This window comes from Podarcis liolepis (genome assembly GCF_965112155.1).
Source record: "Podarcis liolepis genome assembly, chromosome: 11".
Taxonomy (NCBI): Eukaryota; Metazoa; Chordata; class Lepidosauria; order Squamata; family Lacertidae; genus Podarcis; species Podarcis liolepis.
In genome coordinates, this window is record NC_139565.1 from 33,388,549 (window position 1) to 33,404,093 (window position 15,545).

General features: G+C 40.4%; 1 protein-coding gene across 1 annotated transcript in view; it reads left to right on the top strand.

The window, feature by feature from the left end:
• The window catches only part of EDIL3 (EGF like repeats and discoidin domains 3), a 247,658-nt gene that overhangs the window by 146,642 nt on the left and 85,471 nt on the right, over nucleotides 1-15,545 (top strand). The window contains exon 6 of the mRNA XM_083465367.1: nucleotides 14,198-14,379. Coding sequence (XP_083321493.1) covers nucleotides 14,198-14,379 — 182 coding nt within the window. The remainder of the gene's footprint in view (nucleotides 1-14,197; nucleotides 14,380-15,545) is intronic.

Here is a 15,545-nt window from a genome sequence, read left to right on the forward strand (position 1 = left end):
CCCTGCATTGGCAGGTTTCGCCTTTCCTCTAGCAAAACGTCACAACTTTGGCGGTATCAGGCCTTGGGCGGAATCCTTTAGTCCATCTTCCTCTTTGCAGCGGCAATACCAGGGTTCCCCGTTAAAGGGGTTTCTGAAGGGAGGCTTTGACCGTACGCCGAAAGGTCGTCATTGCTCTCCCCTGCAGCAGCGGTGGCGTAACAGGGGTGGCTATCTCTGCTTGAACATATGTTATCCAGAGCTGGCCCATCCCCCCCCACACACACACTGGATAACCCTGATGCTCCCCAGGTCCCCGGCTGGGGACTGGTGAGGGATAACGCCTAATGCCTGAGCCAAGGTCTACCCACATTTGAAATTTAATAAAGTTGTGGCCAATTTAATCCCCATAGCACGTTGTCTTGAGTCGTTATTCCACATGATGGGGGGGCCGCTCGGGATCTGGGGGACTCCGCCTGTCCACGCAGTGCCATTTTGGGGAGTGCTGTGGCCCATTGGCCCCCAACTGAGCATCTGGACAGAAGCACCTCCCTCTGGAACCTTTTACTGGGGTGCCCCATGATACCAAATTGAAAACGCTGTCCCTCCCAAGCCAATAAAGAGACAGTGGGTTGAAAGGGAAAAAAATATTTTATTCTGAGCCACAGAACAGAGTCTCAGTTGGATACTTCCCAAAAGACTAAGTCTAGAACAAAGAATGCACAAAGCATTTATACAATTGTAGCAAACACAGGCACATGATTTCCTGTTTCACTATTGGCTAGGATCGCATGTGGACAAAGCATTCCTAAGTCAGGTAGTCTTCTAATTGGCTACAGGACAGTTACTTCCTGAAGAGGGATGTGGATGGTGCTGTGGTCTAAACCACTGAGCCTCTTGGGGTTGCCGATCGGAAGGTCGTGGTTCAAATCCACATGATGGGGTGAGCTTCTGTTACTCTGCCCCAGCTTCTGCCAACCTAGGTGTTCAAAAGCATACCAGTGCAAGTAGATAAATAAGTACTGCTGTGCCAGGAAGGTAAACGGCATTTCCGTGCACTCTGGTTTCTGTCATGGTGTTCTGTTGCACCAGGAGTGGTTAAGTCATGCTGGCCACATGACCCGGGAAGCTGTCTGTGGATGAATGCCGGCTCCCTTGGCCTGAAAGTGAGATGAGCACCACACCCCATAGTCGCCTTTGACTGGACTTAACGTTCCAGGGGTCCTTTACCTTTACTTCCTGACGCTCCCTTATCTCAAGCTTAGGCCAGGGCAGGCCAGGCATAACTGGCCTTGCAGTTGTGGTTGTAACTGTGGGAACGTGTTTATGCAGACTCAGCAGGCTGAGGTTAGCTGTGTACATGATGTGCAAACTTCAGTGTTATGTCATCTCTGAGTTACAGCTCTGAGGTATGGCTCTGAGTTATGATACCTCTGAGTTATGGCCCTAGGTCATGACATCCAGCTGGGTGCCAAATCATGGCATCCAGCTATCACCCTGAAGTGAAAGTGTCATTCCCTCCAACATTCCTCTGATGAAAATAGGGACGTCCCATTCCATAATGATAATTTTACTATTTATACCCTCTGAGCAGCTACTCTGGGCAGCTCCAACATAATAAAACAGTAAACATTTTTTTAAAAAAAAACCTTCCCTATACAGGATTTCCTTCAGACAGCTCAGGTGTCGAATAACTCCAAACCTTCCAACATTTATCCAATGAAAACAGGGATATCCTAAGGAAAAATGGGATATTCCAGGATCAAATCAGAAACTGGGATGGTTTCTCTAAATCAGGGACATCCCTGGAAAATAATAATAATAGGGACACTTGGAGGGTCTGTGGTGTGTGGGTTTCTAATTTGATCCCAGAATGTCCCACTTTTCCTTAGGATGTCCCTACTTTCATTGGAGAAATTTTGGAGGGTACGGTAGGGCAAGCTAGTAAGGTGTGTGGGGTATAAATAGTAAAATTATCATTATGGGATGTCCCTATTTTCATTGGAGAAATGTTGGAGTGTATGTAACAGGGTGTTCAGAACTGTGACCACATGCCTGCAAGCTGAAATTGGACAGCCCATTCATTCTACCGCCTTATTCTATTGTACATGTAGATAATAGGACTGTAAGATAAAGCCTGCCTAAGTCAGTCTATTGATTTTAATATTTCAATAAGAATAGCAACTTTGGATTAGGAGGCTTTTATATTGTTCTATGAGTGATAAACTTATTTAGGGATATTTAGCAGATCTTGTTAGGCAGGATTTAAATTAATGATGCAATTCCCAAAGCAGTTTGCCAGCACAAGCCTGACTACAGTGAAGTTATTCACTGTACCAACACAGATGATGTTACCTTCTGCTGTCTTTAGTCAGACTGAATATTAGAAATATCTCATCAGAAATTCCTGAAGTTGTGCCAATTTCATTGTGTGCTCCATTCGAAGAGCAAGCCTTTTATTTTTATAAATCATATGTGGACACATTAATTATCAGTCTACCTTATTATTATTATTTTGTTTTACTGCCTGCCTGCAGTGTTTTTTCCCTTATTTGCTCCCCAATACAGCCTAAGAATTTCATAAATTTGTGCATCTTTAACAAGAAATTACCTTACATATATAGCCTATAGGCAGAAAATTGGGCATCATCCATTAATGTATGAGAATATCAAAACTGTTTGCTGTTATTATTTAGTTATCAGGTTCCAGGTTAGCAGAAAGAAAATCTGCAAGCATCGGCTTCCGGAGGCGGCGCCAACGGTAATGGCGGATTCCCTCTGAACGGGAGGGAGAGCTCTGTAGAAATCGGGTCCACCGCGGCAGCGAAAGCGGAGGACCCTTAAAAAACCCGCAAGCGGGAGAAGCTTGGGGCCGTGGGACTCAGCGGACACGTTTTGCGCACCCCCGAACTGTCAAAGGAGCGGGGATTTGCGCTGTGTTGTGAGTCGATCGCTACTTCTACGGAGCGAAGCTGCACAGCAGTTACCGGAGAGCGCTGACCTTTTTCCTGTGAAAATCTGATCTGAAACATCTATCCGTGAGTAAGAATTGGGGAACTTGGAAAAGACCAAAGATTAAGAACTGATATAAAGGAGCGTTAAATTTGACTTTGACTTTGATCTTGGACGTTGTTAAGGAATTTGGGCTGAAATCGGCAAAGTGTAAACAGGAAGCCCGCTTTGCCGATCCTGTAAATACTTGAAAGCAAGGGACAAAGAAGCTTTGAACTGTAAAGACTGACTGTTTGTAAAGAGCTAAACTTCATTGCCTGGCAAAACCGACCCCCCCCCCCTATAAGTTGGGAAAGGGGGGGGAAATCATCATTTAAATATCTGATTTTGGACTGCCTAAATAACTTAAGGTCACTTTGAATGCACCATCTCTACGGACACTTTGATTTATATTGTGGACTCTCTGTAAGAGACTGAAAGAGACTGGCAACTTTTTAAAAAAGGATACTTTTAAGTTCATAATTGATACTATTTGTACAGCATTTGGGAAGTTTATTGTTGCATGATCTTCACCTTGAAACATTTTGCTACTCTGCTCCCCTAGAGGAACTTTGTGACATTGCTGGGGATTTTCCACTGCAGCTGTCATTTTTCTGGTTGTTTAAAGACAAGCCTGGGAGTGCTGCGAACTGTGTGAACGACCTTGAATCCCAGTGGCTGAGTAATGGATCAGGATAAACAACAAGATAAAGCGTCTGAGAAGGCTCAAGAGAAGGCGACTAGGGCCAAAACTAGACAACAACAGCAATTACAGGCACAGCAACAATCATACAGAAGAGCATCTGTTGTGGGACTCCCTGTCACTCAAGTTACAGAAGGAGCAGGAACGGATCCAGCTACACTGGATAAGATCCTGTCGGCAATACAAGACTTGACAGCTAAGATAGATTTAAACACCTCAACTATTAAAGATCTTGGACAGAAGGTGAATGATGTGGGACAGAAAGTGAACATTAATACCCAGGCTATTGATAAGTTGCTGCAGGAATCTAAGGAGACAAAGAAAACAGCAGAGGAAGCAAAAGAGAGAGTTTTGGCGGTGGAGGAGAAGATACCGCCAATAAATAGAAGATTGGATGACTATAAGGAACAATTCGCTTTGATTGAACTTAAAGAGAAACAAACTAATTTGAGAATAAGAGCGGTCCCAGAATCAGAAGAAGGGGAACTAATTGAATTTCTTACTTCGGAATTGGAAGAATACTGGGACTTGGATCCGCAGAAGGAAGAATTTAAGATAGTGAGTGCCTTCCGATTGGGAAGAGTAAAAAGGAAAAATAGAGCAAGAGACTGTTTAATTTCGTTAAGATCAAGGGAAGAAAGAGATAAAATTTTGAATCTCCATTATCAGAAAGCACTCGTGATAGAAGGTGTCAGAACTGAGATCTTTAAGGATATCCCAAAATATCTATTGGACCTTAGAGCTAACTACGCAGACCTGGTAGGCCTGTTAAGGAAGAGCAACATCCCGTTCAGGTGGGAATTTCCACAAGGCCTTTCGTTTTCATTTAAACAAAAGAAAATAAAGATAAGATCCAAGGAAGACAAAGTGAGCTTCTTGAGAGACTTCGGTGAGGACCTGCGAAAAGAGGCCAGAACAAGAGTACCAGAACTACCAGGCCTGAGATCACCTGACTTGGGAAGGCACCCCTTGGGGTTGGACCAACTTGAGAAAGAGAAACAACCGCCAGAACAAGAGCAACTTTTAGGAGCGGTTGGAGGAACTCGATTGTGATTACAACATGTCTCTGCAGATCTTAACCTGGAACATTAGAGGTTTGAACTCCCCTAGTAAAAGGAAAAGAATCTTTCACATCTTAAAAAAGGAACAATTAGATCTGATCTGTTTACAAGAAACACATATAACAAGACTCCATAGAAAACTACTGATAAATAAACAATTAGGTCAAGAATTCATCTCATCAGATAAAGTTAAAAAGAGGGGAGTTGTGATATATGCAAAAGAGAAATTATCACCAAAATTCCTCCTTAAAGATGAACATGGGCGATTCGTAGCAATTGAAATACAATATCAAGGAGAGAAAATATTAATAATTGGAGTCTACGCACCTAATGAGGGGAAATCAGAATTTTACAAGAAGCTGCATGAGACGCTGTTGGATTACATGGATCAAAATATTATTTTGATGGGAGACATGAACGGTGTGGTGTCGACACATATGGATAAATCTGAAAGACAGTTAATTACTAAAGATGGAAGACTACCAAAGATTTTCTTTGAAATGACAGACAACATGGACTTGATTGACATTTGGAGAACTAAAAACCCCACAGGCAGAGAGGGGACTTTTTTCTCTGAAACTCACATGACCTGGACTCGAATTGACCAGATCTGGATTACAAGAGGGATGGCACCTAAGATTCGAAAGGTGGAAATCTGTCCAAAAACTTGCTCCGACCACAACCCAGTGAGAATGGAAATGAAATTAACACCGATTGGTTCCTTCAGATGGAGAATGAATGATGCCTTGTTTAGAGATCCAGAAATCACTAAAAAGGCCCAAAAAACTATAAAAGACTACTTCGAAATAAATTTGCAGACTACGGTGGAAAAGAGAGGAATCTGGGACGCAAGTAAAGCTGTAATGAGAGGTTTTTTGATCCAACAAAATGCCATAAAGAGAAGACTTCAAGAGGAGAGAAAAGGAAAGATTCTAGAAAAAATTAAAGAAGGAGAGAAGAGACTAAGATCTAAACCAAAGTCACAGGAGATTTTGCGAGAAATTAAATCATACCAAGCACAATACTCAAAACTGGTCAATCAGGACATAGAATGGAAAATTAAACAGATGAGACAAAAAACATTTGAGTCGGCTGATAAGTGTGGAAAATTGTTAGCTTGGCAGCTGAAGAAAAGACAAAAATTAAATATTGTGACTAACCTTGAAGTAAATGGGAGGAATATACAAAACCCAAAGGAAATTAAAGACTGTTTCCAGAGATACTTCAAACAATTGTATGCACAAGGGCCACAGAATGAGGTACAGATTGAAATTTTTTTAGAAATAAATGGATTACAAAAAATATCTCAAGAGAACAAATTAATTTTGAATGAGAGAATTTCTGAACAAGAGGTTGAAGGCGCCATAAAAAATTTACAGCTAGGCAAGTCTCCAGGCCCAGATGGACTATCCTCCAAGTATTACAAAATCTTGAAAGACTTTTTAACTCAACCATTAACGGAGGTTTGTAATGAAATTATGGAGGGGAAGAGAGCGCCGGAATCGTGGAAAGAGGCATTTATCACACTAATACCGAAAAATGAGACTGAAAAGACGCAATTGAAGAACTACCGCCCCATATCCCTACTTAATGTGGATTACAAAATTTTTGCTGATATTTTGGCTAAAAGATTGAAAAAAGTCCTAAATGGGATGATACATAAAGACCAAGCAGGCTTTCTCCCAAGCAGATATATGTCAAATAATACAAGAAACTTGATCGATATTTTGGAAAAATTGCAAGCGGATATAAACACAAAAGCTGTTTTGATATTTATTGATGCGGAGAAAGCCTTCGATAATATCTCTTGGAGCTTTATGATGAAAAACCTACAAGGGATGGGGGTGGGAGAAAGGTTTGGAAATGGTATAGGCGCGATCTATTCAGAACAAAAGGCAAAATTAATAGTGAACAATGCAGTTACAGAAGAAGTCAGGATAGAGAAAGGGACACGACAAGGCTGCCCAATCTCCCCGCTGCTTTTTATTTCTGTCTTGGAGGTCTTGCTGAATATGATTAGAAGGGACCAGCAGATCCAGGGTATACGGGTCGGAGCTAAACAATATAAACTTAAAGCGTATGCAGATGACTTAGTACTGACACTAAAGGAGCCAATCCCTAGTACCAATAGAGCGTTGAAAATAATAGAAGAATTTGGTCAGGTGGCAGGTTTTAAATTGAACAAATTAAAAACAAAGGTGCTGGAGAAGAACATGACACCAATTGAGAAGGAAGAGTTTCAGAGGGAAACAGGTTTATCACTGGTTAAAAAAGTGAAGTACCTTGGGGTGAACATGACCTCAAAAAATGCTAACCTATTTAAAGACAACTATGAGAAGTGTTGGTCAGAAGTGAAAAAAGATCTTGAAATCTGGACCAATTTGAAGCTTTCCTTGTTAGGGAGAATTGCGGTTATTAAAATGAATGTATTGCCAAGAATGTTATTTTTGTTTCAGACGTTACAAATTATAGACAAGATGGATTGTTTCAAGAGGTGGCAAAAAGAAATTTCTAGATTTGTCTGGCAGGGCAAAAAGCCCAGAATAAAATTTAAAATTCTTACTGATACTAAGAGCAGAGGGGGGTTTGCCCTGCCAGACTTTAAGTTATACTATGAAGCAGCAGCTTTCTGCTGGATGAAGGAATGGCTACTTCTTGAGAACACCGACATATTGGATTTAGAGGGATTCGATAATGCTTTTGGGTGGCATGCATATCTGTGGTATGACAAGGTTAAAGTTCATAAAGGTTTCAGAAACCATATTGTTAGAAAAGCATTATTTAATGTCTGGATGAGATACAAAGACTTGCTGGAAAGTAAGACCCCCAGGTGGCTGTCGCCAATGGAGGCCAAAGCCTTGAAAAAGTTAAATATGGAATCTAAATGGCCAAGATACTCGGAGATCTTGGAACAAGAAGGTGACAGGTTGAAATTGCAGAGTTATGAGAAACTTAAAGATAAGGTGCAGGATTGGTTACATTATTTTCAAATAAGAGAGGCCTTTAACTTGGACAAAAAAAATGGTTTCCAGGTGGAAAAATCAAAGTTAGAAACAGAACTGTTAGAACCCAATGCTAAGATACTGTCGAGAATGTATGATTTGTTGTTGAAATGGAATACGGAGGAGGAAACGGTTAAATCCGCTATGATAAAATGGGCACAAGACATTGGTCATAATATTATGTCTGCTGACTGGGAACGGTTGTGGACCACCGGTATGAAATTTACGGCGTGTAATGCCTTAAGAGAAAATATCATGAAAATGGTTTACAGGTGGTACATGACACCAGTCAAGCTTGCAAAAATCTATCATTTGCCTGATAATAAATGTTGGAAATGTAAAGAAACTGAAGGAACATTCTTTCACCTTTGGTGGACGTGCCCAAGGATTAAGGCGTTCTGGGAAATGATCTATAATGAACTGAAAAAGGTATTTAAGTATACTTTTTTGAAGAAACCAGAGGCCTTTCTCCTGGGCATAGTCGGCCAATTGGTGCCAAAGAAGGATAGAACTTTTTTCATGTATGCTACAGCAGCAGCAAGAATACTTATTGCAAAGCATTGGAAGACGCAAGATCTACCCACCTTGGAAGAGTGGCAGACACAAGTGATAGACTATATGGAACTGGCAGAGATGACCGGCAGAATCCGAGATCAAGGAGAGGAGCAGATGGAAGAGGACTGGAAGAAGTTTAAAGTTTATCTACAAAAATATTGTAAAATTTATGAATGTTGAAGGCTCTGAAAATGAAATGAAGGGGTTCTAGCGGCTAAGATAAATAAGATTGAAAAGGGAGGGATAAAGGTTTAAAACGAATAATGAACGATCTTGCTGATCAAACTTTTTAAAGTAGAATACAAGAAGGGAAGGCGGGTGGAAGTAAAGAGAATAAGGTTTGGAAAGTTATTAATATAAAAAAGTGTTCTTTTTATGCTCTTTTATCTTTGTATTTTCTTTTTTTTGTTTTTTGTTTTTTGTTGTTGTTGTCGTTGTTGTTGTTTTTATTGCTTTTTTGTTTGGATTTCTGTTTATTTTTTGTTGATGTTAAATTTTTGAAAAAATTCTAATAAAATATTATTAAAAAAAAAAAAGAAAATCTGCAAGCATCTATTTTGTCAACAAAACATAGACACTCTTCAGTTCTGAATAAATGCATTACTTTAGCTTAGTTTACATGTTACACTAAGCCAAACCTTGGCTTGGCAAAACATGTATTCATGTGAGTTCCTAGAATGGAGCTGATAGCAGCTTTGCTTCTCCCTGGTCCTTTTTGCTGTCATGTCACACTAAACCAAGGTTTGGCTAGTGTGTCATCTAAACTTAGGGTTGTGTGCCTTGTTTGGCCTGCTCTGTATCCCCTAAACTAGCATATGTGGTGGAAGGTGCTGGCCTAGCACCAGTGTTGAAATGAGATTCAGCTGCTAGTCCAGTCAGATTTGGTACATGGAATGAGGGGTGTCATCTCCACCCCAGGCAGCAAAACGCCTTTGGCCAGCCTTGCATCGTAATCATTATTGTTTAGAAATGGTTGCCATGGTCTCACTTCACTTCACTTCATTTTTTTTTTTTTACAAACTCATTCCTGACCTCTCAGAAACACTTACGTATAAGAGCACTTCTAGAAGAAATAATCAGAATAGGGGTTGAGTTTTGAACCCGATGCCCCCACAAAGCCTATCAGTAGAGCAAGAACTATTGAATTTTTAGTAGCAGGTTCCCAGAAGCATCTGTCTAGTGCTATGGGAAACAGCACCCATCCATTCATGAAGAAGTTCCATAGAGCATTTGGGAGGCATGTGGTGATCTCCCATTCCCTGCAACGCTCTCTCTGTGTGTGTGTGTGTGTGTGTGTGTATGAAATAAATAAATCTGTTCACTGTACTCTTTTCGGCACCTGCCAAAAACATTTTTGCATAGGCAAGCCTACCCAGATTTGGAGAATGTGTAGATGTGTTTTAATCTGTTTTTAGCTTATTGCTGATTTTAATTATTATTATTTGATTGGCTATTTTGGTGATGACTTTGCTGTTTTTTTCTTTTTATAAACCACTTTGAGGTGTTTGGGTGTTGTTGGTTTTTTGCAATCAAGCAATATATAAATTGTACAAAATACAATAAGGTTTGCATCACATTAGTTTAAATGGGAAAACAGGGCGCAATTGGACCCAACAGAACTCCTCTTGACTAGTTTTAGCACATAATGTTTGGCAATCTTTAACTTGGATATTTTCCCTCTATTAGGGAGGGCAATTTAGTTGAGCATCATTTATTGCAAACATTAATTCTGGATCTTCTCTCACATACCTGAAACCTCTCTTTGTATCTGTGTCAATCATATTTGCATTTCAATTTAAGATGTGGCTCTGATTCTACAAATAAATTTATGCAGGCTCCTGTAGCCCACGTTCATGGGGTACATTATGTGACTGACATCTGGCACAATTATTAGAAGTTTCAAAAGCTAATATAGATATTTAAATAAAATAAAATAACAGGCTTTGTGGCTTTTGAAACGTATTTAAATTAGAGCAATTTGCATGCAGTTGTGCTTTGTATGGTGGCAATAGCTCATTTTTAACATTTTGCATTAGCATTGCATTCTTGATGGTTTACAAAGGACATGTGATACATTCTCAGCCTTTACTGAAGAATGAGGCCAGCTGGTATGTTTTAAGCTATCTTAGTAAATGTGTCTTGTAATGCTGTTGTCATCTTTTAGGAGAAGCCTTTTGTTGCATTTAAATTTTAGAAAAGAAAGAATACAATTTAAAATACATGTGGAAGGCCAGAATTTCACACTTGAAAGAAAAGGATAATCCCTTTTAGCAGCATAGCTAAAGCAAGCTATTATCTGAAGGGAGTACCTTCCGGCAATGTTAAGTGCATTATATTTGATGGTGCTTTTGTGTGGGTTGGCCACAGTAAAGCAGATGACCTCTCAGTTGATAATTTAACTGGAAAGATGTGACAAGACAAAGCAATCCAACTCAGCATTAATGGACCAAAATGCATTTTATGAAATAGGTGAAGGTTTTATTATCCTTATTGATTGATGTACGCCAATGATACATACAGAAACACTAGCATAAGAGAAAAAAACAGGGAACAATATGTTGTATATCTACTTTGACAGCAAAATTATATTGACAGGACAAAATTAGAACCATTTTCTGAACAATAAATAATATGATAACAAGAACAAGTTTCTCTTTGTCTTGTAAGCATTGACATTTGAAACTCTAACTTTTCAGAGGCATTGGTTATCCAGCCATTCATACAGTGCCTTGACATCCAGCATAGGAATCTGTGAGTGGAAAGAAGATCTCCTATGTCATTCTCTTCTACCTGCAGCATATGTTCTACTGAGTCAAGGATGAGGGAGTTAGGCTGGGGCAGCCTGGCTTTCCTGGGAACTTCTTGGTTCAGCCAAAGATCCACTGGATCCTAGCCCCTCATCCTGCTGATTCTTGCTATAGGATTGCTCCTTTAGCGTAGTGCTACTGCAACACATAATGCTTGCATTCATGGCCTGCACCACGGCTGTCTCTAACTAAGACTTTGATGGTTGCATGTGGCTTTCAAACCTGGAGCTGTCCTTGCCCTTGAAGACTTGTCAGCAGATATCAAATGACCTCCATATTTATTTTGAATGTGCCTCAAAAGCCAGCCCTTAATTGCTCCTACCTGATGGGGGGGGGCGGCGGGAATTGTGGCAAGGAGTAAATAGGCTGCAAATCTCACCTTCTTCAGCCTCCTACCCTTTCAACAATTTGTAGTAGACAAATATCTTCACTGCTATGAAGGCAAAGCCTTCATCCCATCCCCACTTTTTCCTTTCTCAAAAGAAAAAGATGAAGGACATTTTTTTCCTTTAAATATATTGTAGCAAAGTTCAAATGAAGATTCGCATCTTCTAGGGAACACAAGTATGCACTTGCTATATAGATCAAGGGCTCTCCAAAGATTTAGTAAATACCTTGAGAAAGAAACTTGGCTTCTGTTCATAAAGTTGAGCAGGGTAGGAGGGGAGTCATGTTCAATTATCACTGAATATGTGCAGAATTAAAATTGGACCAGTAATCTGTGGCTGCCAACTGTTTTAAATAGCTGTCAGTAAAATGGATAGCCCCCTAAAATTGTTCCTGTAGTCATAATCATATAATTTTATAGTACCACAGTAATGAAGCAGCTTGAAAAGTGTTCTGCGTCTGCTGGAAGGAAAGAAGATTCTGTGTCTTCAAGTGCTTTTGTGCAGTACATTCTGGTCCTCTGCAGAAAATAGGCTTTGTGCTATGGATGAAAAAGGACCAATAATGGCCCATATAGTTTCTATTGGTTATGGAAATAATATGAAATAAACAAACTACCACAATATTCATTCCAACCTATCTACAAAGATCCTCCATAAAGTTTATTTTCCTTTATTTTTCACTCCTCCCAAAGCAAAGTACTCTCACAAAACAGCAGTGAGAGAACAGGAATAGCTGTGAGCTAAATTGCACATTGAGAAGTTTATGCATGAATCAGTATTAACTACCATAGTATTAGAGGTCATCTATAATCCCACTGTCAGGGTCTGTGTTCGGTACTATTATCATGCCATACTAAGCACAGCCAGAGTTATCTCATTCCACAAAATTAGGCACTGGAAGGAGAAGCGGACCACAGATGTCTAAAGCATATTTGCTTTTCACATGTCTCCCATTTGAAATCTGTTTGTGTTGAGCTGCTGATGGCTTCTTGTGGAGCTCTGCTAGCTGGATATGTTAAAAGAATGCATCCAAGACTGCAGCATCACCTTGAATAACAATAAAGCAATGTCTTCCGGCGGCAACCATTATTTTAAAGATACTACATTTTGTTGTTCACCTATTAGAGATCTGTTTAAGCCATCAACAGATTGTGATGTAAATTATTCCTGATATAAATTATTGCTGCCCCTACTGCTACTCTAAGCACACCAGTGATGCCTCCCACTTTCTGACAGTGGAAAACACATTACCAATTGTTGATGGGAACTGTGCTGCCTTTGCACACAAACCTTTGTTGAAGCTGGCAATGGAAGCTCCCTGCATTTGTAGAACTCTGGTTCAATAGCCACTGGGTAAATTCACACATAACACCCAAATCATGATACTAACAGGACTGCTTCCACGTTAGAGGGGAATTGGGGCAAAGTGTGCTTTTGTATTCCCCCTCCCTCCGTTGCCAGTGAATCTCAGTGAACCTATCTGACTTCAGTGGCAATGCTTTAAACAGTGGTGGAGAGCTGTATGTAGCTACCTTTTTAATTTCCCACAGTGTGCCTAGAATGACTCCGTGACAGGAGCATTGTGGGAAAATAAGAGGGTGGCTAGATCCACTCACCTGTTGAAGCTCAATGTGTAGAGTCAAAGACAGGTATCAGTTGTGGGTCTGGCAGTCTTGGCAGCTGCTTAAGGATGTCAGGAGTTGACATCAGCCTCCTGTACGTGAATATGGCCTATATTAGCATCCACCCTCTTCCCTCCATGTGCTCTGATTCCCTGCCTTGTTTTTAATGGCACACCATAGCTCATTGCTATATCTGAACAAGACAAACCATGAATGTATACAATAGTTTAAACTATATTTGAAATCTCTAGCTGTGGATTTTCTACACTGAGAAGTGGTTGGTCTCCTGGTTTGCAAACCATAGTTTACTCAGTTCAGATAATCCAGGAAACAATGTTTTGTTTCCTGGTCAGAAGGAAAGGAAATCTGAGCACTTCAGGGAAATAGGGTGGCAAAAGCGAATACATGAATCATGATGTGGTATGTCTTAACCAACCCATTTAACATCTTGATGTTGTCTTTTTATTAAATAAATAGAATAAAACAAATATATTGTTTAGTACTAATATAGGATTCTACTTTCTCCTCCTTGCCAAAACATTTTGTTTGTTCAGAATTGTCTGAACTTATGCCAATTTTTCTCATCAAGGAAGTATATTGACTAAAACTCCTGTTGTAACTGGGTTTCTGCTAGGTTTAGCAGCAGCTAACAAATCTGTTCATAGGTGAAATGTATGATCCTGATTATATATGAAATGCTTTCCCCCCCTCAATGAAATGAATTGATTTTCCACTATTGACAGGCTTTGAAATCACAGGTTTTATTTTCAACTTTAAAGATAGATCAAAATACAGTGAAATAAGCTTACAGAGAAATATGATTTTAAAAAAATAAAATCAAAAAATCTTTAAAGCAAAGGATCAAAGATATAGAATATTAATCAAATAGATGTTGTATACTCCAAAAAGACCGTGAACAAACTGATGTGAAAATGTAGAGAACTAAATTTATGTTGGAAGAAATGAGAAATTATGGGGGAACAGAAATTGACAGATTCACCTGTTCCTAGTCAGGAATCTATTATCCATATTCCTGTGTTTCAAATGTTCTGTATCTTTGCTTCTTTTCATCCCTTCTTTTCCTACAGAATGCTCTGGGCCATTGGGAATTGAAGGCGGAATAATTTCAAACCAGCAGATTACTGCATCATCTACCCATCGGGCACTTTTTGGGCTCCAGAAATGGTATCCTTACTATGCACGACTTAACAAGAAAGGTCTTGTAAATGCTTGGACTGCAGCAGAAAACGACAGATGGCCATGGATTCAGGTAACAGATGGAGCTGTGAGAGGGTGGGTGGGTGGCAGGAAGTCTCCTAGCCTCTGTTGCCAACATCACTTAAGTAACTGATGAACACAAATGGCAAACTATTATCAGGATTCTTATTTACAACCTTTAATTGAGGCCTAGACTTATGAGGAGGCATTTTTATTGCGATCGCTGTAGACCTTTTAAGTGCTCCAGGCCTTATCAGAAAGCAGGAACCTGCCGCCACAAAAATCTGTTGAGCATACATTCCAGTTTGCAGAAATGTATTTGTTCATTATTGCTGTAGTGGCACCATCTGTTGAAAGGCATATTGTTACACATTACCACTGCCTCCGCTTCATAAAACGCAATAGGTCACTACCTAACTCAATGGGAGTTTTAACGGATGGTATTTATAAGAGCTCCAGCCACCACAGAGAGTAACATAAGAGAAAGATTGCCTTTGAGGCTTCTCACGTTAACGAACCGTTGCCAGAGGGGTATATATAATCTGGACATTTGCTTGTTATTTTTGGTTATTTAACAATGCATATGCTGCCATTTTGGACACGGGTGGTGCTGTGGGTTAAACCACAGAGCCTAGGACTTGCCGATCAGAAGGTCAGCGGTTTGAATCCCCGCAATGGGGTGAGCTTCCCTTGCTTGGTCCCTGCTCCTGCCAACCTAGCAGTTCGAAATCACAAAGTGCAAGTAGATAAATAGGTACCGCTCTGGCGGGAAGGTAAACGGCGTTTCCGTGTGCTGCTCTGGTTCGCTAGAAGCAGCTTAGTCATGCTGGCCACATGACCCGGAAGCTGTACGCTGGCTCCCTTGGCTAATAAAGCGAGATGAGCGCCGCAACCCCAGAGTCGGTCACGACTGGACCTAATGGTCAGGGGTCCCTTTACCTTACCTTTATGCTGCCATTTCGGAGTCCTCTAATCGTGGCTTACAATTAATATAATGAGAAATGTCCTGATCCACTGGCCCAAAGGAGGGCTCCTAGGAGTGGTTGGGTACAGGGATACCAAAGAAGTATGCCCAAAATGCCAGTGATCAGTTCTAGTCCTTTGTTGTAGGAAGGTATAAGCAAATCAGCCTGCCAGGTCTCCCAGCCTTTAGAGACATGGGGCAGACACCACAGTAAGAAGATAGTTTGTATGTACCCAAAACAAGTGTCCATACAT